This window comes from Mesoplodon densirostris, chromosome 6 (genome assembly GCF_025265405.1).
Source record: "Mesoplodon densirostris isolate mMesDen1 chromosome 6, mMesDen1 primary haplotype, whole genome shotgun sequence".
Taxonomy (NCBI): domain Eukaryota; kingdom Metazoa; phylum Chordata; class Mammalia; order Artiodactyla; family Ziphiidae; genus Mesoplodon; species Mesoplodon densirostris.
The window spans coordinates 2,619,023-2,644,355 of record NC_082666.1 but is presented as its reverse complement, the minus strand read 5'-3'; the positions used below and the strand labels follow the sequence as shown (position 1 = coordinate 2,644,355).

At 59.2% G+C, this 25,333-nt stretch overlaps 1 protein-coding gene across 4 annotated transcripts in view; it reads left to right on the top strand.

Moving 5' to 3' along the window:
- Positions 1-25,333, top strand: part of VAV2 (vav guanine nucleotide exchange factor 2) — a 174,598-nt gene that overhangs the window by 20,585 nt on the left and 128,680 nt on the right. For all 4 annotated transcript variants that reach the window (XM_060101528.1, XM_060101529.1, XM_060101527.1 and 1 more), the window contains exon 2: positions 18,957-19,073. In XM_060101528.1, coding sequence (XP_059957511.1) covers positions 18,957-19,073 — 117 coding nt within the window. The remainder of the gene's footprint in view (positions 1-18,956; positions 19,074-25,333) is intronic.

Genomic DNA, 25,333 nt, shown 5'->3' with positions numbered 1-25,333 from the left:
AAGCAGGGAAGATACCTTTAGCGAAAGAAAACTGGAAGTTGAAACAAAAACTCCAAATCAAACAACCATCTCGAGAAACCGGTCAAGGAATTAACCGAGGCAGCAGAGCTCACCCCGAATGGTGTTTCCAGTTTCCTCCTCGTGGGTAAAGTCCCTGAGATGCGGCTGTTCGCGGCCCGCGTGGGCGGAGCCTTGCGGGTGGGCGTGGTCTCCCAGGCTGTGCTCAGGAGGCGGGGCTGGGTGGGTGCCACCGGGCCGCGTGACCTTCCTGCGGAGGAGACATCGCCCGAGGAGGGGGGAAGCACACACGGGGGTAGGGGTGAGGGAGCCGGGTAGGTAGAATTGGGGTTGGCGGCGTCCCCTACCCTCCAGCCCTGGGCCGGCTCGTTTTGCTGCGTCTTTGCCCAAACTTTGGTTTCCATGAGGACCCCCGCGTGGGGGTGATGGTGACTGAGGGCTATTAGGAGGGGGTGCCCCAGGACCGAGCTGTCAGGAGATGGGGGACGATGTGGGGGCTCTGCACAAGGAGTCGAGGTGGGGGTCGTCTGAGGGTACCCCTTCCACGCTCCTTCACACCCATTGATTCGTGGCGTGCTGATTCTGCATGGCTCGCAGTGGCCCGTCCCCAAGCCGCTCGGGTGTGATTTGTCCTCGTTTCTTCTTTTTTTTTTTTTTTAATTTAATTTTATTTATTTTTGGCTGCATTGGGTCTTTGTTGCTGCGCGTGGGCTTTCTCTAGTTGCAGCGAGCGGGGGCTACTCTTCGTTGTGGTGTGCGGGCCTCTCACTGCAGTGGCTTCTCTTGTTGTGCAGCATGGGCTCTAGGCGCACAGGCTTCAGTGATTGTGGCTCGTGGGCTCAGTAGTTGTGGTGCACGGGCTTAGTCGCTCTGCGGCATGTGGGATCTTCCCAGACCGGGGCACAAACCCGTGTCCCCTGCATCGGCAGGCGGACTCTCAACCACTGCGCCACTAGGGAAGCCCTGTCCTCGTTTCTTAAAGAGCAAGGTACTGCTGGCTGAGCGGTCCTCCGAGCTGGCCGGTGTGGGGATTGGCCATGGGAGACAAAACCGACCGCAGCTCTGCGTCCCATGGGGACCAGAGGTCAGCCAGCCGGGCCTCACCATGCCCTCCCGGCCAGTTTTCTCCCAGGCAGCCCCGACTCCGGGTCAGGAAGCGGGGTGGGTAGCTGTTGCAGACCCTTGAGCAGTAAAAGGAGCCTTGCTGCGCCAGCCTGAGTGTGGGGCTCGGGGAAGGGGCTGGGCACACACCCCCTTGGTGCCCCTGATTCCAGGTCTCCTGAGCCTTGGCTGGAGCAGAGAGGGGATTCCACACCTTTTGTGGGGTCTGCAGCTTCAGATAAACAGCTCTTCCCAACCTTGGTTCTCATCAGAGGAGCCTGGACCACCTCTGGATGCCGAGCCATGTGATGGAGAGCCAGACTCCCCGTTAAAGGACCGCATTTTCCCTAAGCTGCCCTTGGCTCCGTGGTCACAGGCTGACCCTCAGCCTCGCTAGTGGGTGCCACAGTCAGTCCTGGGCCCAGCCTGCCTGTGCTGAGCAGGGTGGGGAGGGGCACTTAGGCGTGGCTGCTGGGGGGTGCAGATGGATTAGTGACGTCTGCATGGGGGATGGAAGGTGACACACTCTGCTTATCTGCCTTCTCTGGTGCAAGGGAATGCCGTCACCATTGGAGCCTGCCCTAGGGTACCCAGCCGTGTGACAGCCCCCTCCACCGCGTGCACTTTCCCCTCCTCGGGTTCCTCCAAGGCCAGCCCAAGCAGCCCCCTCAGATCACTTCCCCTGCTCCATGTGCCTGGCTCCACTCCTAGCCTGCTGATGTCAGCCCTGGGGGCTTTCATTCCCTGGCCTGGCACAGTGGGGGCATGTGAAGAGCCTGTCTTTCTAAGGGAGCTGTCGCTACCCTCTGATCTGCTTGGATCTGGAACCTCTTCTCCCAGGGTCTGCGGCCTCTTTTCTCTGAGTCTGGGACCCCTTCTCCCAGGATGTGGGGACTGTCTTCTCTGAGTCTAGGACCCCTTCTCCCAGGATCTGGGGCCCCCTTCTCCCAGGGTCTGGGGCTTCCTTTCTCTGAGTCTGGGACTCCTTCTCCCAGGGTCTAGGGCCTCTTTTCGCTGAGTCTAGGACCCCTTCTCCCTGGATCTACGACCCCTTCTCCCAGGTTCTGGGGCCTCTTTTCTCTGAGTCTGGGATGCCTTCTCCCAGGGTCTAGGGCCTCTTTTCGCTGAGTCTGGGACGCCTTCTCCCTGGTTCTGGGGCCTCTTTTCTCTGAGTCTGGGACCCCTTCTCTGCAGATCTGAGGCCCCTTCTCCCAGGGTCTGGGGCCTCTTTTCTCTGAGTCTGACACCCCTGTGCTGAACAGAGAGTGTTGTTGAAGCTTCACAGGCCTGGGCTGGCGGAACGTCCCACGTAAACTCTCTGGAGAGAGGAAGTGGCCTCGCCCTTGTTTCGGGAGCCTCCCTTTTCTGTGCCTCCTGGGGAAGAGGAGGCACAATGCCCTTAGCTCCCCCTGCCCTCTGGCAGGTGGGTGCTCGGTGTCCTGGCTGAAGGAGTAATTGGCTGAGCTGTTCGGGGAGGGCGGGCTGGGCGAAGCCTTGTGCAGCGATTCTCTGGTTGCAGGTCCCTTTAGGCATCACTCAGGGCGAGCCTCAGGGTAAGCGGCCCCCTGGCCACCTCGGCCTTTGTCCAGTGATGGAGGACTCTCGGGGGAGGCAGGGAAGTAAGTTTTTAGTCTCGTGATTTACAATTTAAACTGTGAGATGGTGGAAGTCCTCACAGATCAGCTCTGCTCTGGCCTGGGAGGGCGGCCCTGACCCCCGTGCACCGCGACGTAGGCAGTGTGATCCCGGAGTGGGTGGTGTCACAGAGCGCTGGATGGCAGGCCTCAGGAACGCAGGGCACCCAACCAGGTTTAACCGTCCGATTCTTCCCAGTGACAGTGGGGCAAAGAGCCACAGCCCCGTGGCAGGACCCGGGCAAAGGAGGGGCCTCCAAGTGAGGGCCTAGAGGTGGGCGCCGGGCTCCCCAGCGCTCCCTGTGCGTTCCTGTCCTGGGGTGGCCCTAACAAAGCACCACAGACTGGGGGGCTTACACCACACAATATATGCTCTCCCAGTTCTGGAGGGCACAGGTCCGAAATCAAGGTGTGGGCAGGGCCGTGCTCCTTCCGGAGGCTCCAGGGGAGCGTCTCTCTTGCCTCTCCCAGCTTTTGGTGACCTCAGTGGTCCCTGGCTTGTCTCTGCCTTTGGCTTCACGTGGCTTCTCTTCTGTGTGTCTCTCTTCTCCTGGCCCCCATTGGATGTGGGGCCCATCCTAATCCAGGATGATTTCCTCTTGAGACCTTTACCTTGTACCAAATAAGGTCACATTGTAAAGTTCTGGGGGTGAGGACATGGACATCTCTTTGGTTTTTTTTTGGGGGGGAGCACAATTTGACCCACTGCACCCACCCTGCTTCCTCTTTCTTCTGTCCAGATGTTGGCTGGGAACTTGGACTCCTGGTGGGGAGGGGATTGAGGTTCAGGCCCTGGGCCCCTGGTGGGGAGGGGATTTGGGCTCAGGCCCTGGGCCCCTGGTGGGGAGGGGGTATGGGGTTCAGGCCTTGCTGAATGGCTGGGCTAGGGGATGGAGTGTGGCTGAGGCTATAGGAGAGGTGCACACGGAGGTGTGGTGCCCCCAGGAGGGCAGGGGCTGGCAGGTGTTGGGAGTAGGTACATTTTGGCCAGGTGGAGATGGCAGGCAGCAGGTCGAGGAGGAGGTGGACGTGGGAGATTGTGGGCTGGTGGGGCCCCTGTGGTCGCAGCTGGTCGGCCTGCACTCATTTCTCAACCCCTGGAGCTGCTCTGCTGCCTTCTCACTTCCCTCCGTTGCCCCCGCCCCCTCCTCCCGAAAATAACACCGGGGTTGGTGGCTGGGTGGGGGTGGGCCAGCAGGTGGTCGGGTACCTTGCTGACCTGGCCTGAGATCCTCAGTTTAATGTTTAACTAAAGGTCTCTTCCATGGGGGGTGGGCAAAGGCATTCACAGCCTCGCTTGGGGCCCCTGTGCCTGCACAAAGGTGGGCCTGACTGGCGTTTGAATGATGGATGGACGGATGGATGGATGGAAGTGGGTGAGGGTTGCCTGGAGCTGTCTGAGGTCCTCCTCGGCTCCACCATTTCCACTTGGTGGAGCCCGTCTGGATCGAAGGCCATGGGTTGTGACCATCCTCTGTTGGTGGTCCTGCCCTGACCCACCTCTAGTGGAGGTGGAGCCTTTGGCCCCAAGAGAGAATTGCTTCTGAGGAACAGAGCCTCTCACTGTCCTGCAAATATAATAGTGAAACTGTGGAAACAACCGGAATGCCCCACGGGAGGGGGTGGGAGGGCATGGAATGTGGAAGAGCGGCCAGGCCAGGGGGAGATTCCAGACCCCGAGTGCTGTGAGCCGGGCGCTTATGCTGTGAGTGAGGAAATGCCAGGACTCAGAATTGCCAGTTATTCCCAGCAGTCGATTTTGTTAAAAAAAAAAATGCAGGCAATATTTTATAATAATTTTAAATGGCGGATAGGGACTTCCCTGGAGTCCGGTGGTTAGGGCTCCGTGCTTCCACCGCAGGGGGCACAGGTTTGATCCCTGGTCGGGGGGCTAGGATCCCACAAGCTGTGCGGGGCGGCCAGAAAAAAAAGAAAAAGAGGAAAATCTATAAAAATATTGAATCACTATGTTGTACACTTGAAACTAGTATAATATTGTATATTTCGATTAAAAAAATCCAAAGAAGGAAAAAAAAAAGCAAAGTCAAGGAGCTGGACAGAAAAGGACCCTAAGTGGTCAGTGGTGCTTTAGGCTTTAGGGTGGGAGATCCTGTAGGTTTTCGCTTTATTTCAGTACCCCCCCCCACCCCGCCCAGCATGGAGTGGTGCCCCCCAGGCATGTTTCCTTCTCTGTTAAAATTGCACAGGAGGTGGGACTTCCCTGGTGGCGCAGTGGTTAAGAATCCACCTGCCAGTGCAGGGGACACGGGTTCAAGCCCTGGTCCGGGAAGATCCCACATGCCGCAGAGCAACTAAGCCTGTGAGCCACAACTACTGAGCCTGCGAGCCACAACTACTGAGCCCGCGAGGCACAACTACTGAAGTCTGCGTGCCTAGAGCCCGTGCTCCGCAACAAGAGAAGCCACCGCAATGAGAAGCCCGTGCACCGCAACAAAGAGTAGCCCCCGCTCGCGGCAACTGGAGAAAGCCTGCGCGCAGCAACCAAGACCCAACGCAGCCAAAAAAAAAAAAAAAAAAAAAATTGCACAGGACCTGTTGGCAGGTGGTGAGGGGGGAGGCCCCTCAGTGCCAGTCTGGGCCTCAGTTTCTCCACCTGGCCAAGTGGGGAGGGTTATTCCAGCCCGGAAGCAGCGGAAGTGGCAAGGCCTTCGGGAGAGTAAACGGCCAGAGGGACGGGCTGCAGCTTGAGCTCCGGCCGACTCCAGGCCCTGGGCACCTGTGGGCAGGTGAGCTGTGCATCCTGGGCAGGTGGGGCCCGGCTGCGTGCTGGCTCAGCTTCTCTGTGCACAGATCTCCCAGTCCTCCCTGGATGGGCTCTGTCCTCAGGCCCGGGCAGCCTCCCTCCCCCACTTGGCTCCCACCCAGGCTGGGGTGGGGTGGGGGGAGTCTGCAGCTGCGAACATTCCTGACCCACAGTTCAGGGGAGAGAGCCCAGCTGCTCGCCTGGCAAACAATGGAGGCTCCCCGCCCCCACTCCCCGTGTCCCCCCTGAGCTCAGGGCCTGGCGCTGGTGCGGCTGGAATTTCCAGAAAGTGCAGCGTCTGAGTTGATCTTCACATTTTCTGACTGTCAGAAGGTGACGTCCTCGGAAGCTTGCTGTGCTGGCTGCCCGGCTGTGTTTTTAGTCCTTTCGTGGGAACCACTCCTCCCAGGCCCCATCCAAAGTGGAGGAATCTCTTTAAGGAGTCTTGAACGTAATGCCTAATGGGAAAAGTAATGCCTAATGGGAAAAGTAAAAAGAAGCACCTTAGAAAGGCAAAGTTCCCTGGACTCCCGCTCCCCGCAGGGGCTGTGTCACCGATGCTTTGAGGCCCTCAGACCCCCTGTGTCCATCACCCATGCTGTATTTGCTTCTCCTCCTGGGAAAGCCAAAGACCCTCCCACGAGGCCAGAGGCTTTGGGTGGAGGGCATGGGGCTGGGGGCGGGGGGTGGACCGTAGGAGAAGCCCACGAGGAATCACATGGTCCTCAGTGGGGGTCTCATGCTGGGGGGGCCTTGAAAACCATACAGTTTTTGAAGTTTTCAAACGAGTTTTTTTTTTTTTTTTTCAATTGTGGTAAAATACACGTAACCAAGTTTACCATCTTAGCCATTTTTTTTTTTTTTTCGGTACGCGGGCCTCTCACTGTTGTGGCCTCTCCTGTTGTGGAGCACAGGCTCCGGACGCGCAGGCTCAGCGGCCATGGCTCACGGGCCCAGCCGCTCTGCGGCATGTGGGATCCTCCCGGACCGGGGCACGAACCCGTGTCCCCTGCATCGGCAGGCGGACTCTCAACCACTGCGCCACCAGGGAAGCCCCATCTTAGCCATTTTTAAGGACATTCACACTGTTGTGCCACCATCAACACCGACCGTCCACCCCGCAACTCTCTTCACCTTGTAAAACTGAAACTCTACCTATTAAACAACTTCCTGTTCCCCTACCCTACCCTGGGCAGCCACCGTGCTACCTTCTGTCTTTCTGATTTGGGCTACTCTAGGGACCCCATATAAATGAAATCATACAGTATTTGTCTTTTGGTGTCTGGCTTATTTCACGGAGTGTAATGTCCTCCAGGTTCATTCTGTAACGTATGTCAGGAGTTGCTTCCTTTTTCAGGCTGAATAATATTCCATTGTATGGATAGACCCTGTGTTGTTTATCCATTTATCTGTTGATGGATGGGTTGCTTCCATGATTTTTGGCTGTTGTGAACACGGGTGTACAAGTATCTCTTTGAGACCCTGCTTTCAACTCTTCGGGGTGTGTACCCAGAAGTAGAATCCCTGGATCATAGGATCATTTTATTTTTAACGTTTTGAGGAACTGCTCTACTGTTTTCCACTGTGGCTGCACCATTTTACTTTCCTGCCAACCGTGCACAAGGTTCCCGTTTGTCCACATCCTTGCTGACACGTTATTTTCTGATTTGTTGATAGTTGCCATCCTAATGGGTGTCAGGTGGTACCTCGTTCAAGCCAGTGCTGATGCTGCGGGACCCCCTCCCTCCCCACTCTCCCCCGTGACCTTGTGAGGAGGTCTGCCTCCTCGGAGCTCCAGGGTTACATTCAGGTTCACTGAACTGGGGAGACTGAGGTTCTGAGACGGGCAGTCCTATCCCGGGTCACCCGGCGAGCTGCGTGCCCACTGTCGATGTATCCCCCTTGTCCCTCTGCCCACCTGGGCTGACAGTAGTGACTGAGACGAGGCCCCGATTCCGGAGAGTTCCGTGATGCCCTGTAGCCGGATGGAGAGCAGAGGCCGCTCTCGCCGCTGGAGGCCAGGGCTGACCCGCTGAGCCCGTGGTTGGCAGCAGTTGGATTGACTTGGGAACGACAGTTTCTTTGCCACGTGAGGGAGAAGAGACTTCGGAAGCCAAGCCTGAGATTTACTGTTTCAAGGGCGTCCCTTGTGCGGGGAGGCCCGGGGAGTGGGGAGGAGGGGGGGGCGCCTGGCGGTGGCATCGGGAGCTGTACCCTCACCTCAGGGCTTCTTCATGGAGGGCGAGGCCCCCTGTGGGGCCCCTAGGACCTGGGTTGCATATGATGCGTGCCTCGTTGGGGCATGAGTAGTGAATATCGGACTGAATGAAGGTCAGGGGCTCTCGGCAGGTTGGAGACCCCTGGGACAGGTACTGGGAGAGGCAGGGCCTCGGCATCGCTCCCCGGGGACCGTGGAGGCCACTTCTTCCCTGCAGATGGAGCCTGGGGGGCGGCCTGGCCTCTGCACTCGGGCCTGGCCGAGCGTCCGCTTCTCATCGTGTGGGTGTCTGCTGGGGCAGCAGGGGCGGGGAAGTGCCTTCTTGCCCCATCTAGCTAAAAACTCACGTTTATGGCTCACAGACCGTAGTGCAATGAAAATAAAGTCCCATTAAAAGTCCCCCTGCCTGGACTTCGAAAACCATTTCTCTCAGCGCATGTCCACCTGAAGACGTCTTCGTGCTTGGCCTCGTTAATTACAACGCGGACGCATACACCATCACACGCACGCCCACTGGCACCCCCTCACACATAATGTCCTGCACGCCTGCACCCCTGCCCCGTTTGCACGGGGCTGTGCGCCCCCCAAGGCTGGTGTGGGAGGAGATGAGCCTGGGGGGCCCAGGAAGCCCCCAGCTGCCCTGCAGGCGCCTTCCATTCCTGGACGGGGAACGGTCCCCATCTCCACTGAAGCCTTCCCAGGAGGCACATGTGTGTTGGCTCAGGTTTTACTGAGTGCCTCCTATGGCCGCTCCTGCCCTGGGCATTTGGGGTCCTTTCCAACATCTCAGGAGAGATGCTTCTTGAAGCTCCCTGCGGTGTCTGCGGAGAGCCAGGCAGCAGAAGGACATCATGTGGACACTGCTCCCCGGTGGGCCTTCCTGGCCGGCTCTGCAGTAACCCCACCACCCCCATCCCCACAGGGCGACAGAGCTGATTCAGCGGCCTCGCCACGCGGGTGGGGACAACGGGCCCTCAGCAGGTGGCCCACAGACAGAGGGATGTTAGCTGCGGTGTGTGTCTGTCACGCCGCTTCTCAGAGCCGCCGGGAGCCGTCGGGATGATAACCAAACATGACGTTTTATCCACTCTTCTCACAGTGATGTGAGCTGACCCAGGCGCGAGGCCCCTGAGCGCCTGGCGTGCTGCCTTGAGTGACAGTTTCTGCGGCGTTTGTGGCACTTTGGAGAAGGGTGTATGTCCCTGGTGTTTGTGGTGACGGGAGCTTAAAAACGCCGCACGTAATGTATTGGTTTCCCACACGTGGAGGCCACTTGCCCGTCAGGTTGGAAGTGCGGCGTGCGAGGGGGTCTCCGCTGCCTGCTGGTGCTCCCTCCAGGCCCTGCTTGAGCAGGCAGGTGGCTTTCACTGAGCAGGGGTCCCCACTGGGACTAGAGAACCACAGGCCTGTTTTGGGGTGCTCTATTTTGGGGTACCCGAGCTGGGCACCTTCCCAAAGAGACTTGGAGGCAAGGGTGGGGGCCTGAGGCGTGTGGTGAGCCTAGAGCTGGGGTCATGGCGGGGCGGAGTTCCCAGGGAGGGTGTGGCAGTGGGAGCGTTCAGGATTTGAACCTAGATCTCTCTGCCTGAAAGCTGGCCGGACCTGCCAAGGCCCCTCTCCCCCCCCGCCCCAATTTAGGGGGTCCGAAGCTGGAGCTAAGCCCCATGATATTCAGAGAAGCAGCAAGGAGGTGGGTCTGGGGCCCAGCACAGCCACTTCTGACTTCCCCATCCGGCTGGGAGTCTCTCTGGGGCCCTTGACCCCCAAAGAGCCCTGGGTTGGCCCTGGGGGGTCCAAACCACATTTACTGAGGGCCCCAGGGTGCCAGGTCCAGGGTCCAGGGACTCCCAGCCAGGGGGGGCCGTCGGGGAACCTGTAAGGGGCAGGAATGGTCGCGAGCTGGGACGACGGGTGGAAGAAACCAGGATTTTTGCTTCTGTTTCTCATCGAAACCCTCTTCACTCATCCATCCATCCATCCATCCATCTATCCCACAAACCTTTGCTGAGGGCCTGTGGGTGTGGCATTGTCCGTTGTGTTGAGACCAGGCAGCAGTCGGTTCATGAAAGGCGCCTCCCACCAGCTGGAGCCTCAGGCTGCTGTAGCATCACAGACTGGGTGCTGGCATCAGCAGAGATTCCTTCTCTCCCAGCTCTGGAGGCCAGATGTCTGAAATCAGGTGTTGCAGGGCCATGCTCCCCACCCCCCCACCCCCCCACCCCACCCCACCCGGAGGCTCTGCGGGAGGGTCCTTTCCCACCGCCCTCAGCTCCTGGTGGTCCAGGCGTCCCTGGCTGTGGCCGCCTCACTCCTGTCCCTGCTCTGGCCTCACCTGGCCTCTCCTCTCCTCCCCACGTCTCTCCTGTGTCTGTCTCTTATAAGGACACTTGTCATTGGACGTAGGGCCCACCCTGATTCAGGATGGTCTCAAGATCCTTAATTACATCTGTTAAGACCCTTTTTCCAGGGCACGGACGTGTTTTTTGGGGGACTACCTTTCAAGCCAGTACGCTTGGCAAACAGCTTTCTCAAGCCTCAGCCTCCTTATTTGTAAAAGGTGGGGCAGCGTCAGTTCTTGGACCATCCTGTTAACGTCTGCAGAGCTGACCTGCCTCTGGAGTCGGATTGGGGAAGAGGAGCTTGGAGGCGTGTGGAGGAGGATGCTCTGATGTTGACCTTGAGGCCACTTGCAGGCAGGCAGTAGAGATGGAGACACTGAAGTGGCAGTCAGGGGGCGATTTCACGGGGCTCGGGGGCCAGCGTTCACGGCCTGGCTCGGGGCCGCAGGAGGGTGCTGGCGTGGTGGTAGGGGGCACTGTGCCAGGCAGCGGCCGAGCTAATCTCTCCTAGCCGTGCCCGCCTGGAGGGCTGGAGCAGCAAGAGAGCGGGATTGAACCCTCTGGCTCAAGCGAAGGTGGTCGCACAGAGAAACACTAGAAAAGCAATTTCCTGCCGCTTTGTAGAAAACCTTTGGTTTGACCCTGACCTTGAAGTCTTAATAAGGCGGGCTACTTTTTATCCCCCCCACCCCGCCCGGCTCAAACAGGCCATTAGCTGGAGCAGCGGATCTTTTGAGGACTGCTGGGAACAGTTTCCAGGCAGGTATCGGGAGGAAATCGCAGATGATTCTTTCCTTGGGCAGCCGAGGGCTCAGAGGGGTTCTTGCTGCGCTCCTGTCTGTGTTCCCTGAGCCTGGGGCTCGCGGCAGGGCCTGGCGCACAGTAGGCGCCTATTAAGTGTCTGCTGACTATGGACAGAGTTGAGGATGAGCTCCCCAGCTACTCCCGCCCCTCCTCTTCTGCTCAGACGTCCAACCTAGTGTTTTTCCAGGATGGGTTTTCCTGGTGCGTTTCCCCTCAAGTGTCGATGCGGAAGTGCTCGAGATCAGGGTGGGGAGCGATGGCTTTCCATCTGTCACCAGCTCGGTACAGCCTGACTGCCAGCGCGTCTCCCTCCGCCTGGAGCTCGACCTCCTAACCTTTCAGAACCTGCTTCCCGTGGCTCAGCTGAGCCCCCTCCCCATTTCCCTGGGAAGCCCCCTCCGGAGTGTGGCGAGCAGGAGGCCCCACGCAGCTGTGACCCACGGTGGAGGGCTGTGTGGAGGGAGTGAGCTAACTGAGCACAGCAGGGCCGGGCGCCCCAGAGGTACCAGGTGTCAGCCTTGTGTGTGCAGCATCTGCCTTCTCATGGGCCAAAGGGGGAAGGGAGTGGCCGGGTGGGAGGCCAAGGCCCACGCCCAGTGCTCCCGGAAGTGGCCAGAGGGCACTGGAAATGGGTCAGGGCATTCTTGTGGGAGAAGGGTCTGGGCTCAGGGGTCAGGAAGCTTGCTGAGGCCGGACTTGGGGTCTGCCTTAGAGGCACCCCCTCTTCCAGCACCTAGGAGGCAGAGTGCGTTTTTTTTGTTTTTTTTTTTGTGGTACGCGGGCCTCTCACTGTTGTGGCCTCTCCCGTTGCGGAGCACAGGCTCCAGACGCACAGGCTCAGCGGCCATGGCTCACGGGCCCATCCACTCCGCAGCATGTGGGATCCTCCCGGACCGGGGCACGAACCCGTGTCCCCTGCATCGGCAGGCGGACTCTCAACCACTGCGCCACCAGGGAAGCCCGCAGAGTGCGTTTTGAATCACATTTCGGTGGTCATGGCGTGAGGGTGATGTCCCGGGGAAGGGGAGGGGCCCGCGTCACGGGGGAGCCCCTTCCTCCCAGGAGAGCTGGGATCAGGCAGAGGCACCAGCTCACGGAGGTCAGTGCGGCTGTTGTCACCCCAGCGGGTTGTCCCCGGCCTCCTCCGGTGTCGTTCCTGGAGGGGCTTCCCCCGCCCATGGCTTTTTGCTGGGTGGGGGGATTCCTCGTGGGAGGTGTCTTGCTTCGTGGCCCAGGCTGGACCAGACCACATGGGTCAGAGCTGGCCCTCCCCTCGCTGGGGGTTGAACTGGTTGGACCCCGACCGTGGACGTAAAGAGCTCCATGTTGGGCTTCCCTGGTGGCGCAGTGGTTGAGAGTCCGCCTGCCGATGCAGGGGACACAGGTTCGTGCCCCGGTCTGGGAGGATCCCACATGCCGCGGAGCGGCTGGGCCCGTGAGCCATGGCCGCTGAGCCTGCGCGTCCGGAGCCTGTGCTCCGCAACGGGAGAGGCCACAGCAGTGAGAGGCCCGCGTACCGCAAAAAAAAAAAGAGCTCCGTGGAGCACCCGGCGCAGGCCCAGCAGCTGATGGATGATTTTTTACCGGAGAAAGTGGAATTCCATCCGATGATGTTTCAGCACCAACGAGTGTTAGACTTCAAGCCAGGCAGGTGACCTGGTCCTTTCTGGACAAACATCTAACGGCTGTGGGGTTAGCCACTCGACGCGACAGCGAGGGGTGGGCACAGCGGTGGGCCTGATGCCGCCATCGCACGTGGCCTGCCTGTGATGTGGGGCGAGGCCAGCCTCTGGAGGACCTCGGTGCACAAAGAAAACCCCCTCCGCTCCCTGCAGCGGGCCCTGCACAGAGGCCGCTGGGGTTCATCCGTCAGCCTGCTGGCGCCCACGTGCGCTCCCGTCTCCTGGTGCGTGTGCAGCTGAGAAAACGGCCTGAGTGGAGGAAGTGCTCCTGTTAAATTGTCCAGACATAATCGAGTCCCCGACGCTCCTCAGTAAATGCCCGGCTGGGCCTGTGCGTTCCCTGCCTGGAGCAGCGGGTGAGCTGGAGGTGCACCGGCCTCTCCCCCTGGGAGCCCCCGCATTCAGTGCTGGGGGCAGTCACGGCGGCTCGGCCCCTGATGGCGTGGGAAGCCGGGGCTGTGGAGTTGGAAGGACTGATTCCAATCCCAGATCCCGACCTCCCGAGCCTGGTTCCTTCTCTGTAAGATGGGTGGTAAGTGATCCCTCCCTGCCGGAGGTGTCATTGGGCTTAACAATTGGTGGATCCTACCTGGCTGGGGCACGGAGGCCCGAGGATGGTACTGATGGGTGCGGGAGTGAGTGGTCATGGCCAACCCCAAATTCCACCTGCCCCTTTATTTTTGGAAGAGTTGCTTCTGGAAGGGAGGGTTCCCACTGCGCAGCTGCAGCCGTCCAGGGGCCCCAGATGCCTGTAAAGCCATCATGGAATCCCTGCTGCTTGGGGGAAAAGCTGGGCCATTTCAGAGATGCCAGTTAATGCTCTGTAGATGGTCATCTGTGCACTCATTCATTCACTGGACATTGAACCCTGGCTGTGGGTCATTGCCCAGGGCATTTGGGACCCAGGGGGAGAAGAGGGTCTTGGCCCCTACCCCCATGGAATATCTGGCCAGCTTGTCACCTCCAGGCCCCCTGTTTATTTACCTGAAGGGCCCCAAATTTCAAAGATCCATTCCAGGGAGCTGCTTCTATTAAATAGTAATGAAGTCATTTAAGATGTTTTTTGGAATGAGCGTGTGGCATAAATAAAACAAGAAATTCATTCCTTTTCCCATTTTTTATTGATCAAAGACCTCGTCGTCAGCTGCCCGTCAGAGCATCTGATGGGCAGGCTCAGCAGCTTGGCCCCGGGTGGCGGGTTGGGGGCGGGGGGTTAGCATCGCTCTAGCTGCAGCAAAGCGACTTGTCATCGTGAAATGCAGTTTTAATGCCGCTTGTTGAAATATTTCAAGAAACTCAGTGCTGTCCGTGGGCACTTTTTGGAGCTTGTGTTGTAGAGCGTGAACTTCAGATGTGGAGACCCCCGCCTTGCAGAAAGATGCAGGGGTTTTAAAACAAAGCTCCTGTTCTCGAGATACCTGGGTAGCTAGCATGCCCAGGTCCCTCTCCGGGGGTCCAGGGGTCTGTCTTACGGCTGGGGGGTGCTGGGAGGATGCTTTTCAACTCGCTGTTGTCCCGCTGCTGTGGCCGTGAGCAGAGAGCCTCAGACACGTCATGTCCTGGAGGTCTTGCTTCCTCCCCTGGCCCCTGAGCATCAGCTTTGAGGAGTTAGGCTGGTAAGATTAGAGGCCGGCAGAGGTGTGGACGAAGGGCCAGCTCCGTCTGCGGTGCGGCCACTCCTCAGTTCTGGCTGACTATGCCCAGGAGGAAGTGCAGATCACAGGGCCCTGGAGGGGCCATTGGGGCCAGACCCCACCTCCCCCCTTGCAGGGCATGGTGGCCCAGGGAAGCTCTGGGCACAGGGACTTTGGGAGGTCCCAGTGTCAACTGTCCCTTCGTAAAGCAGTTTTCTTGAGTGAGGGGCCCAGCATTGTAGGAGTCAGTGGGCAAGACTTCCCCATTTTACAGATGGGAAAACTGAGGTGGGAGAAGATGGGGCCGTTGAGTTGGAGCAGGCACAGCCCAGCGGCCAGGCCAGGGTCTGGGCTGGAATGTGCGTCTGTGCCTTCCTGCCCTGCCCTGGAGACCCCGGGGGTGGTGGGACTGTGTGGTGCAGTGGGTGGGCCGGGGATACCAGCCAGAGTGCCCAGAGGAGCTTTGCGTGTCGGGGACCACGTGCGGGGGCGGGGGGAGGGGAGGAATGTTGGCAGGGATGTGGGCCCCAGTCACTTCTGGGAGCTGAAGGCTGCTGGCCTCCTGACTTAGCCTGGGGGCAGCCAAAGGGACTTCTTCCCCTGGGACAAGCCCTGTAAGAGGCGAGAGGTCACCAGGAGAGGTCACCTCTCCTTGCCAAATCTCTGAACCTTGGTTTCCACACCTGCAAACTAGGGCTCAAAATGAAAGTCCATCATAGGGATGGATCGAATGCAGACCTAAAAGCAGAAGGTCTCAGTAAACAATGAAGTGGGGCGTGCTGGTCGGTTCCTGTGTGCGCAGCAGCCCTTCCAAATTCCCCCACCCACTGGCCGATTCGTGAGCCATGATTTCTGTGTGTGGAGCCTGCCTGTCAGGCCCAAAGGCTGGGCTCCTACCTTCAGTGTCTCCCCATCACCCCGACCGGACTTAATTTTCCTGCAAGTATTATTTTCTTTTTTTTAAAAAAATCTTATGAGCCTCCCTGGTGGCGCAAGTGGTTGAGAGTCCGCCTGCCGATGCAGGGGATACAGGTTCGTGCCCCGGTCTGGGAGGATCCCATATGCCGCGGAGCGGCTGGGCCCGTGAGCCATGGCCGCTGAGCCTGCGCGTCCGGAGCCTGTGCTCCGCAACGGGGGAGGCCACAACAGTGAGAGGCCCGCATACCGCAAAAAAAATTAAAAAAAAAAAAAAATCTTATTGATTCCCTGCTCAGAAACCTACAAACTATCAAAAGTCTGGCCTCATAGGTTAAACGGACCCAGATCTGTTCCCAACTCCGTCACATCCTTGCTACTGACCTTGGGCAGGCTAGGTAACCTCTTGGGACCTCAGTCTCTTCGTCGGTGAATTAGGAATCGCTGTAATGACTTTGGGATGCTGTGAGCAGCCCATCCCTTAGCCCAGAGCCTGGTGCCATGGAAACCCTTCCTAAATGGGAGCTTTGGAGATTCTTATGAGCCAGTGTGAGATGCCTGGGATCCCCGGACCCTAGTCTAGCCCCTCACTGTAGCAGTGAGACTTGCCAAGCACACACGGTAGGGGAGGGGTGTTGGAACCAGGAAGCCAGGTATGCACACAGGGGTGAGTCACATCCCACAGAGCCCAGCACCTGGGGGGCTGGGCACCTCCCTCATGGCCCAACACAGCTCCCTGGGGGCTCCAAGGGGCAGGGCAGCCAGCCAGGCCTTGAACACACAGACCCCGCCCCTTTCCCTTATCCTGGGCTTTGACAGGGCTTCCCCTCCCCGCTTCAAGCAGGGGCCTGTGGTCATCATCCCAGCTGCACTGTTTCTGGCAGGAACTTGGACCCACCCATGGTCTAGCTGCCCTGAGCCTCAGTTTGTCCATCTGTGGAATGGGGTGCACAGCTCAGGGGGCCGTCGCAGGCGGTAGTAGGTTTGTCACTGGAGCAGGACCGCAAGCAGCCGTGGTTGTGGTTACCTCCCTCCCTCGCCCTGTGGGCGGTTCCCCGGCCACCTGCATTCAAACCACAAATCCTGGGCCCCCTGCTGCCATGTGACCTCACACAAGTGGCTTCAGCACCCTGTGCCTCAGTTCCCCCTTTTGCACCAGCCTCTCAGTGCTGAGGTGCGTGAGCAGTGGACGTGAGCTCCGGGGGCCCCGTCCCAGTACTGCCTGGGGGACAGCAAGCCTGGGGGGTGGGTAACAGGAGGGGCCCTTGTGGCCTGAAGGTTGCCCGCCCAGTGGGGCAGGCCTCTGTGTCTCCTCCACGGGGTGGGGCTGTCCCTGGCAGTGTCTCCATGATCAGTGGGTTGACCACTAGGAAGCCATAGTGGAGCCACTTGAACCTGGCCAGGAAGTGCCCCCCCATCCCCCCCCGAGGGTGCATGGGGGCCACGAAGCTCAGACACGGCCCCTGGCTCTCAGGACCCGGGGCCTGGGGACAGCTAAGTGACAGGTGACAGTGAACAGCAGGCCTGGGCTGTCCTGTCTGGCTGTGCCTGGGGAGGTGGGCGGCGGCCCGTGGAGCCTGTGTCCTCATGCTAATCTGATTTCAGTCTGATCAGGTCTGAGGAGGCTGAAAAGGGCCTAGGACTAGAGGACATAGGCGGTTCCACCTCTCGGCACAGTGGCCAGGCCTCAACGAGGGATTGCTTGGGACCCCCTCCATGTCTGGGGCTGGGGGAGCCCACGCCCCACGGGATGCCCTCAACCAGTACAACGGCGCTACCTCCGGTCTGGGCCGCTTGTGAAGGGGCCAGTTTTCCCGGGACAGACCCTTATTGTGGCCGCCCTTCATCGCGGGCCCCACCGGCCGAGGAGATAGAAGAATGCCACTTGCCCCTGAAGCCACAGGAACACGGCCGGCTGTCAGGCCTTCTCTGGCCACAAGACAAGGATGGGCAGCTTCTGGCTTCACACTGGCCGCCGCCCCCGCCCAGTGTCACCCAGCCTGTGGCTGAGACGTGCCTGCAGCCGCTTCAGCCCTGGTCCCCTCACCCTCACCCCTCAGGAGTCTCTGTCCCAGAATCAGAAGCTGATTCTGCTGGGAGTGAGGGACCACGAGGCTCTGATTGGCCAGGTTCCGGCCACGCACCCTCCCGGGCCCAGGGGTGGTGGGGAAGGAGGGAACTGGAGGAAGGTGAGTCTCTGTGCCTCAGTTTCCCTAATTGTACAATGAGGGAGATGGTGACCGTATCACTTATTCAAACGGGGCCACTTATGGGAGTGGAAGGGATGCTGTTGGTAAGCACACCGGACAAGGCGGACCCAGGACACTCAGGGCATCCTGGAGGTAGGCCCCATCCTCTCAAAGGGCCTTCACCACTCTGGAAGCACACGTGGTTTCAGATCTTGGCTTGGCCACCTTCTAATCTGGAGCCAAAGTTCTCCACTGCCTGGGCGTCAGTTACCTTACCTGTGAAATGGGGTGAATTCCTGGAGGGAGGGCAGAGGCTGCAGCGCAGTGCCAGGCGCACGGGCCCCCGTGAACCGCTGCCGGCCCGGGTGCTTTCTCCCAGTCCTGCCGTGCCCCTTTTCCCCTGCGGTCCGAGTCTGTGTGTGCGGCTGTTGTCCGCCGCCAGCCTGGGCTGGGCCCAGACCACCACGGGGAGCGGTTCTGGAAGGTGAGGGGCCCGAGTGGCCACAGTGGGGGTGGGGCCAGGCCGGGCAGACACTGTGCCCACGGGTCGCCTGCCCCGCCTGAGCCCCCAAGGGAAGCCTGGCCTTGCCGGCTGCAATTATGGTTAGGAGCTGGGTAATTAACTCTAAAAATGGGAGGCTGAGGAGGAATTAAAATAGAGGCTTAGTGGAAATCAGAGGCGAGCGGTGCAGAAAGGGCTGGAGCCGGCTGGACGCCGCAGCCGGGCCTGTAGGGCGGGTGGGAGGAGGGTCTGGAGCTGCAGGGTTGAGGGGGCCAGGGCAGCTCTGGTTCAGGCCCCTCCTCCGGGTGGGGGGGTGGGGGGTGTTGAAAGAGCTGAAGTCGCGGTTCTGGGCATCTGAGATCCAGGTGACCGCAGGGTGGGCTGTCTCTTGGGGTCTTGGTGGAAGAATGTATCCCAGGCCCCCTCCCAGCTCCTGGTGGCTTCTTGGGCTCCTGGGAGCATGACCTTAGTCTCCATCTCCGTCGTCATGTGGCCTCCTCCCTATGGGTCTGTTTTTGTTTGTTTGTTTGTTTTGTTTTGTTTTGCGGTACGCGGGCCTCTCACTGCTGTGGCCCCTCCCGTTGCCGAGCACAGGCTCCGGACGCGCAGGCTCAGCGGCCATGGCTCACGGGCCCAGCCGCTCCGCAGCATGTGGGATCTTCCCGGACCGGGTCTCGAACCCACGTCCCCTGCATCGGCAGGCGGACTCTCAACCACTGTGCCACCAGGGAAGCCCCTGATCTGGGATTTTGATGCTGGCCTTTGTGCTCCCAGTGGCCCCCTGCTGTGTCTGGCATGTGCTGCTCCAGTGGTCCCCATGGCTGCTGTAGGGCTTTGTCATGTGTAAAGTAACGGGGGCTGTGTCTGTGTGGGGAAGGCAGTGTGCACTTGTGTGTGCGCCCACTCTGTGCCTGCTGACTGAAAACCGGCATATTTTGTTCCAGCCGTGATTGTCGGAGTTGAAACGTGCGGATCCCTGGGCAGGGGCACGAGACAGATGGCCAGGAATGGCCAGGGCCAGTGGGATGGCCGTGGTGTCTTCTCCGAGCAGGGAAGCGCTGGTCCAGGTCGGCGCATGGAGGCAGAGTTTGCAGCTGTTAGCATTACTGCCCGTACAGACCGTGCAGGTTGAGTAATTTTCCCTTCTCTCCTCTAGTTCCTGTGTTTGAAGAACATCCGCACCTTCCTTAAAGTCTGCCATGACAAATTTGGACTCAGGAACAGCGAGCTGTTTGACCCCTTCGACCTCTTTGATGTCCGAGACTTTGGGAAGGTGAGTGGCCTCTTTCTGGAATGGGCCTGGCCCCTCTGCACAGAGCCCCGTGGGCAGGTGCAGGCCTGGCTGTGTTACAAACAGGAGGGGGCGCATCGGGGGCTGGGGCAGTGGGACGGCCCCTCCCGCCTCTCAAGCTGTTCAGGGTGAAGTCAGGCATCCTGAATCCAGGAGGATGGGGGGAAAAGCCGGGCCTGGATGAGGCCAGTACCGGGGATGCAGCCCTGGCCCTGCCTTTCTAGCTGAGCGACCCTAAGCATTTACTTCCTGCCCCGAGTCTCCCATTCTTTGTGGGAGAAAGGGCACCAGCTCCGTGGGTCGGCTGAGGTGATGCAGGTACCGCTTTTACTGTGGTGCTCCGAGAAGGGAGCCGTCAAGATTATACTGAAACAAGCAGGGCCGTCTGGCTCTGAGCAGGTGTCGGGCAAGGGGGTGGTGATTATCTGAACTCCCTGGTCCCTGGAGGTGATCCCCTAGGTCCGTGGCAAATAACCTGGGAAGTCTCCCCGTGTTCTCAGAAAGTGTCCCTGGCAGCTGTCTGGGAGTCCTGCTGGCACAGGTGAGGGGAACCTGAGGCCGGGCAGGTGCAAAGGCCAGGTGAGGGTATGGCTCATTGTGGCTTCCGGGTGAGCCTGTGTTCAGAGTGTCAAAGCAGCGTGTCACGTTCCATCTGGAAACCAACAGTTCCAAGGTCCCCCATTTTAAAAGATGGGGTCAGGACGTGATACCTTGTTGATGGATCGGGGGCCGAGGGCTTGAATCAGGCCTGGCTCTTTGCCACCTTGTGGCCCAGCCGTTCCTGAGTTCCTGCGTGCTCTTGGAGGGCCCTTCCCTCTGCTGCCGGCACAGGACTACCCGGGGCCATTTCCACCTGCTGATGGGAAATATCAGAGGATATTTATTGCCTGCTTTATCTGAGGACCATTATCATAAGGGACCTGGTGTTTGCAGAAGAGTTGTGTGAATACATGATTTATGAAACGCAAGGGGAGTTTTGTATTTGCACTTGCAAATGCTGAGAAGTCAGTTCCAAGAGGAGCCCTTACTTGAAGTGCCATAAAGTGTCAACTTAGCATCAATGACTAGGACTTTCCCATAAGCCACCTGGGCCTGACGGTCCTCTTCTTTAGTTCTGAAATTCTCTAGAAACGAGATTCGGGGACCTGTTCAGGAGCCTGTCTCTTAGTGTCAGCGCCCAGCTCTTAGAGGTTTGTCTTCCTCTCCTAAATGACTCACCCAAGTCCCTCTGGCTGTAGGGCACTTGCCCAGGACTCTGAGGCCGCCTTCTTCCCCTCTGCCCGGGGGCGTGTCTGCTGGGACAGGAGCCTCGGGAGCTTGCATGGAGCTGTGCTGGTGTCCTTTCCCATAAACGGGCTTCTCAGTTTTCACAGTCTTGCTTCTAGGTGGCTTAGAACCTCTCTCCTGTTCGTATTTCTCCTTGTGACCAGCAGTGCCCTGGGCAGGGGAGAAGCCAGTGGCTCTGGACTTTGGGGAACGGCCTTCGGAACACACACACACACACACACACACACACGCACAAACACTCATACACACAACTGGTATTTAAAATAATTGCATAGAGAAAAAGACAGGATAAACCCTGGCCAAACCCATTTCTTGGCCGGCTGTGACACGCAGAGTGCCCAGCCTGTAGTAGGTGCTCATTACTCTGCTTGAGCCGAGTGCAGTGATGTAAGACGTACATACATTTGGATTCAACTCTCGTCACGTGACCTGCCAACCATGGCCGAACCCTGTGAAAGGGGGCGCCCCTTATGGTCGTCAGGGGTTCCAGTGGGGTGGTTTGACCCCGGCGGGGCATGCTGGCTGTCTGCAGAGGGGCCACTCAGGGCAAGCCAGGAGAGGGCAGTGGACCTGGACTGTGAGTCACGGTGTGGGGGCCGGGAAAGCAGTGCAGGAGCCGAGGGGCCTGGGCACAGCCTCACGTCCTGTAGGGAGACCCGAGGCTCTGAGAAGGGCAGGGCTGCCCTGGTTCCACTCCTGCTGTTCACGTCGACTCCGACAGACCTGGGGCCACTTACTGGCTGACGACTTTGGCAGATGACACAGTGACTCTGACCCACCTCGGTTTGCCAAGGACCGCGTGGGCCGGGGAGCCCTCTGTGGTGCCCGGACCATAGTAGGTGCTCATTAAACGGTGGTGCCACTCGCTGCTGCTGGTCCCTCCCCGCCCCCAGGTTTGGTGGAAATGTGCTACTAGACCAGCACAGGTTGGTGGCAGCCTCCCCTCTCTTTGTTTTTCTCCATCGTTGTATTCGTGCAGACGTCCGGAGCCCAGCCTGGCCCTCCCGCCGTCCTCCCTGTGTCCATCCAGCTGAGCATCCGTGCACTGCCCTCCCCCTTCCTAGTTTTCTGAGCGCGGTAAACCCGTGGTCAGCACCCTGAGCTGAGTTGGACGTGGGGCCAGCAGAGGCCGGGGCGCCGAGAGGAGCTTCTCCCCATGTGGGAGCCACTGACCAGAGCCTGCTTTGCTCGGCTCGTGCCCCCGACGTCCGGGGACAGGATCCCCGGGAAAGCACACACGTAAGCAAGACCCCGGCTCCTCCCCGCTGCACTGCTGCCTGCCCTGGTCCTGTTTTGGGACTGTCCCCGCCCCAGGGCAGCTGTGGACGGGCAGGCAGAGCTGGGGCTCCAGACTGCGGGACAGGGAGCAGGTCTGGGGAGGTCGGGCTCCTCACTCGGGTGACTTCCCGGGATGGGCTTGGGAAGGCCGTCACCACGTGAGAGTTGGCTCTGGGCACAGAGACGGCAGACACTCGCCAAGGTTCCCACGGGCCAGACTCGCCTTTTGCCCTCCAGGAGCCCCATCCAGTGGGGACGCCCAGGCTAGTCCAGATGTGCCTGGCGGTGCTCAGTGATGTCAGAGCATGAAGATGTGATGCTTGTTCTGCTCCCCCCGACTGCCACCACCGGCCCAGCGCAGGCAGAGGGATCGATCAGTAGGGGCGAGTCCAGTCTCTGCCGACCGGAATTGCCTGGAGCCCGTGTTGAGTGACACTGAGGCCGATTCTTGGGTGGTTGGGAAAGGACTTGGGGGTGGCTGTGGCGTCTCATGGGGGTGGGTGGGGGCAGGGATTTGAGGGGCAAGGTTTCTTTCGCACTTTTTGCCTGGGCGTCCTCCACTTACATAGGATTCAGGAGCAGAAAGGATCCTTATGGGATAGCTGGCTAGTTAGTCTTAGGCTGGTTTAGAAATTTCCAGGTCTTTTTTCTTTTTTCTTTGCTATTATTGAAGGAGGCTTATAGCATTCAGATCCTGTCTGGGTTCTGGGTGGTGGTGTTCTTTTTCTAAACAGCTGCCTCTCAGCTTCCCAAGTCTCTCAAATTGGAGTCATTCCTTGGGAAGTGAAAAGGCATTCATTCCTTGGTCCTTCCACTCATCCGCCTGTTAAGCATTCAATTTACCAAGAATTTGGGACTTCCCTGGTGGCACAGTGGTTAAGAATCCGCCTGCCAATGAAGGGTACATGGGTTCGATCCCTGGTCTGGGAAGATCCCACATGCTGCGGAGCAACTAAGCCCCTGCGCCACAACTACGCAAGCCTGCGCACCTAGAGCCCATGCTCCTCAACAAGAGAAGCCACCGCAATGAGAAGCCCGTGCACCACAACAAAAAGTAGTCCCCACTTGCCTCAACTAGAGAAAGCCTCGAGCAACAACAAAAGACCCAATGCAGCCAATAAATAAATAAATAAAAATACCTTAAGAAAAAAAAAAATTTACCAAGAATTTATTAAACACTTACTATGGCAGAGATCAAACGGAGAGACTTGCATGACCTTTGCCTTCTGAGGGTCACCCAGATGAGCCGTTGTGCAGGTCACGGTAGTAAAAGGGGGTGGGAAAGTGAAGGCTCTGAACTCTGCCCCTGGAGCTGGCCGTGCTGGCCCACCATGTGGCCGTGACCCTGGAGCCCTTCCTCTGCCGTGTGGGTGCGGAGTGGGTCACGTGCAGTGTGAGCTTGGCTGCAGCAAAAGCCCCCCGTCGTAGGGGAGTGATCACCCCTCTCCCCAGGAAACCACTGTGCGGAGTTGGGCTGATGCTGATGATGCGCAGGCGTTCTTCCTGTTTCCAGAACCAGCAGGGTCCTCCACCCGCCCCCTGGCCCCTGGGCTTCCCCTTTGCCCTTCGGGGCGGGTGTGGAGAGGAGCTGATGTTTTGGGGTGCATGAAATTCCAGAAGGTGTTTCCTGACCCTGGGAGGAGCGCCGGGAGGGGCAGCTCATGCTGACTGGGCTCCCTCTGCTTCCCGGCCCGTGGCAGGCAGGTGGAGCCCCGGAGATGCTGGAGGGCTGCGGGACCCCGGGTGCAGCCAGCCTTCTCTCATCCATTCAGAGCACAGCGATGGAGGGGGTGGGTGGCGGGGAGAGGGGTTCCTGTGGGTTAGACCCAGTGTGGATTGCACTCTGCGGGTACTTGGACTCTGAGCAGGGATAGAACGAGGACATGACGGCCCAGGGCGCGGTGGTGTTAGGCGGCCTCAGCCAGGAAGCAAACACACGGGTCCTATCACTTTTACTAGTAACTTGTCCCTCTTCTTGCTCACCCATGCAGCAAGCTCCAGCAGGAGCTGAGGCATCAAAGTTGGTTCCAGAAGTCTTTTTTTTTTTGGCCCCTGTCCCTGGTATTTTCCCGAATGGTCGCATTAAAGGTATTAGGTTTCTGCTCAAACCAGTCCCGTCAGGGAAGGTTTGAGCAAAGGGCCTGAGATGGGAGCTAAAGGCCAAGCCGCCTGGTGTGGAGAGCATGACCAGGGCCCTGCTCCCTCCCTGATGGCGTGTGAATCCTTCTCGCGTTCCCTTGTTCTGGGCGTCCGTCAGATGCACAGGGCCCAGGAAGGGAAGGAGCATGGGAAGGCTGAATGGGCGGCCGGGATGGGCTGGGTCTTCCCGGGATGCCTTAGCGTGGAATCTGGTTGGCAGTTCTGGACGGAGGATCCTGATAAGGCTGCAGGGTTTTTGTGGCTCTCTTCTGGTGTCTTGGTCCCAGAGACTGTGGATAAAAATCACCGTGGAAGGACAGCCTCATCTCCTCGTTGTGAGAGCCCCCTAAGTAGGGCGGTGAAGTGGTGGCTTTGCCAACACGTCTGGTCCTGCCTGGCATTGCTGCTGGGGTCGGTCCGGGCAGTGACCCTGGGCTGGCGACTTTCCCGGAACTTCATTTCCTCATCTGGAAGATGCGAACAGTCGTACCAGCTTTCCCCTGTTGCTCGGAGCCCCACGGTCGCTGTGTTACGCACAGCTCTTCGTGTGGGCTGGGACCCGGTGGTCAGTGAACAGACGGAGTTTTCATCATCATCTTCATTATAATCCTTTGTAGACCAGCCACCTACTGGGCGTGTTTACTTGCACCGTGAAGCCAGGGGTGGAACTGAGAAAGCTTTGTAGGAGACGAGTCTGTCCTCTGGGTGGGCATCAGGCAGGGAGGGAGGAGGGAGCGGGGGCCCGGGGGGTGGACCCCAGCCTCCAGGAGGCCATGGCCGGCCTCTGGCTCTGGGTGGTCCTGGGCCGTCTTTCCTGGGACCTGCTCCCGGCTTCCTGCCAGTTCACTCATTCTCATCGTGGGCTTTCCTGCAGGCTGCCCCTTGGCCTGTAAGGCTCTCACCACACCACAGGGCCACCACCCCTCACCTCCCAGGGGCCTTGGCTCAAATCGTGCTGTTTAAAACGGCGGGGACGCCCCCTGGGCCCAGTGCTGTCCACCGTCTAAGCAGTTTCCTTCCTTACCAGGGCTGCGGGTCACAGTGCCCTGACCGGACCACGGGCTGCCTGGCTGTAGGGATGTTCATGCTCTCTTCCGGTGCCTAGAAACCAACCTGGGATGGGGGCCGTGCACCAGTCTGTCTTTGCGTGAGTCTGTGGATCTTACTGGAGGAGCCGGGAAGCTGTTGGTGGCGACGGGGTGAGGGTGCGGAATGTCGCAGAAGGCCCTGGTGCCCTTGGTGGGTCAGGAGGCCCAGGCGGGCCCAGGAGGCCCCTCCAGGATCTTTCCCCGGGTGGGGCTCCATCGCCCACGTCGGGGGCCCGATTCCCTGCATGTCCCCAGCCTGGGCTGCCCTGGACCTGCAGCCCTACCTGGTCAGCTCGGCTCACTTTAGCCCCCCGTTTTGAGTGGAATTAACAACCCGGGAGGAAGGTCTGCGAGGCTGTTTCTCTCATTTGAGTTGAAGAGCGGAGCCCACCCTCTAGTAACGGGTTGAATTCTCCTAGTTATTATCCATGAAAACAGTTTGCTGGGCTC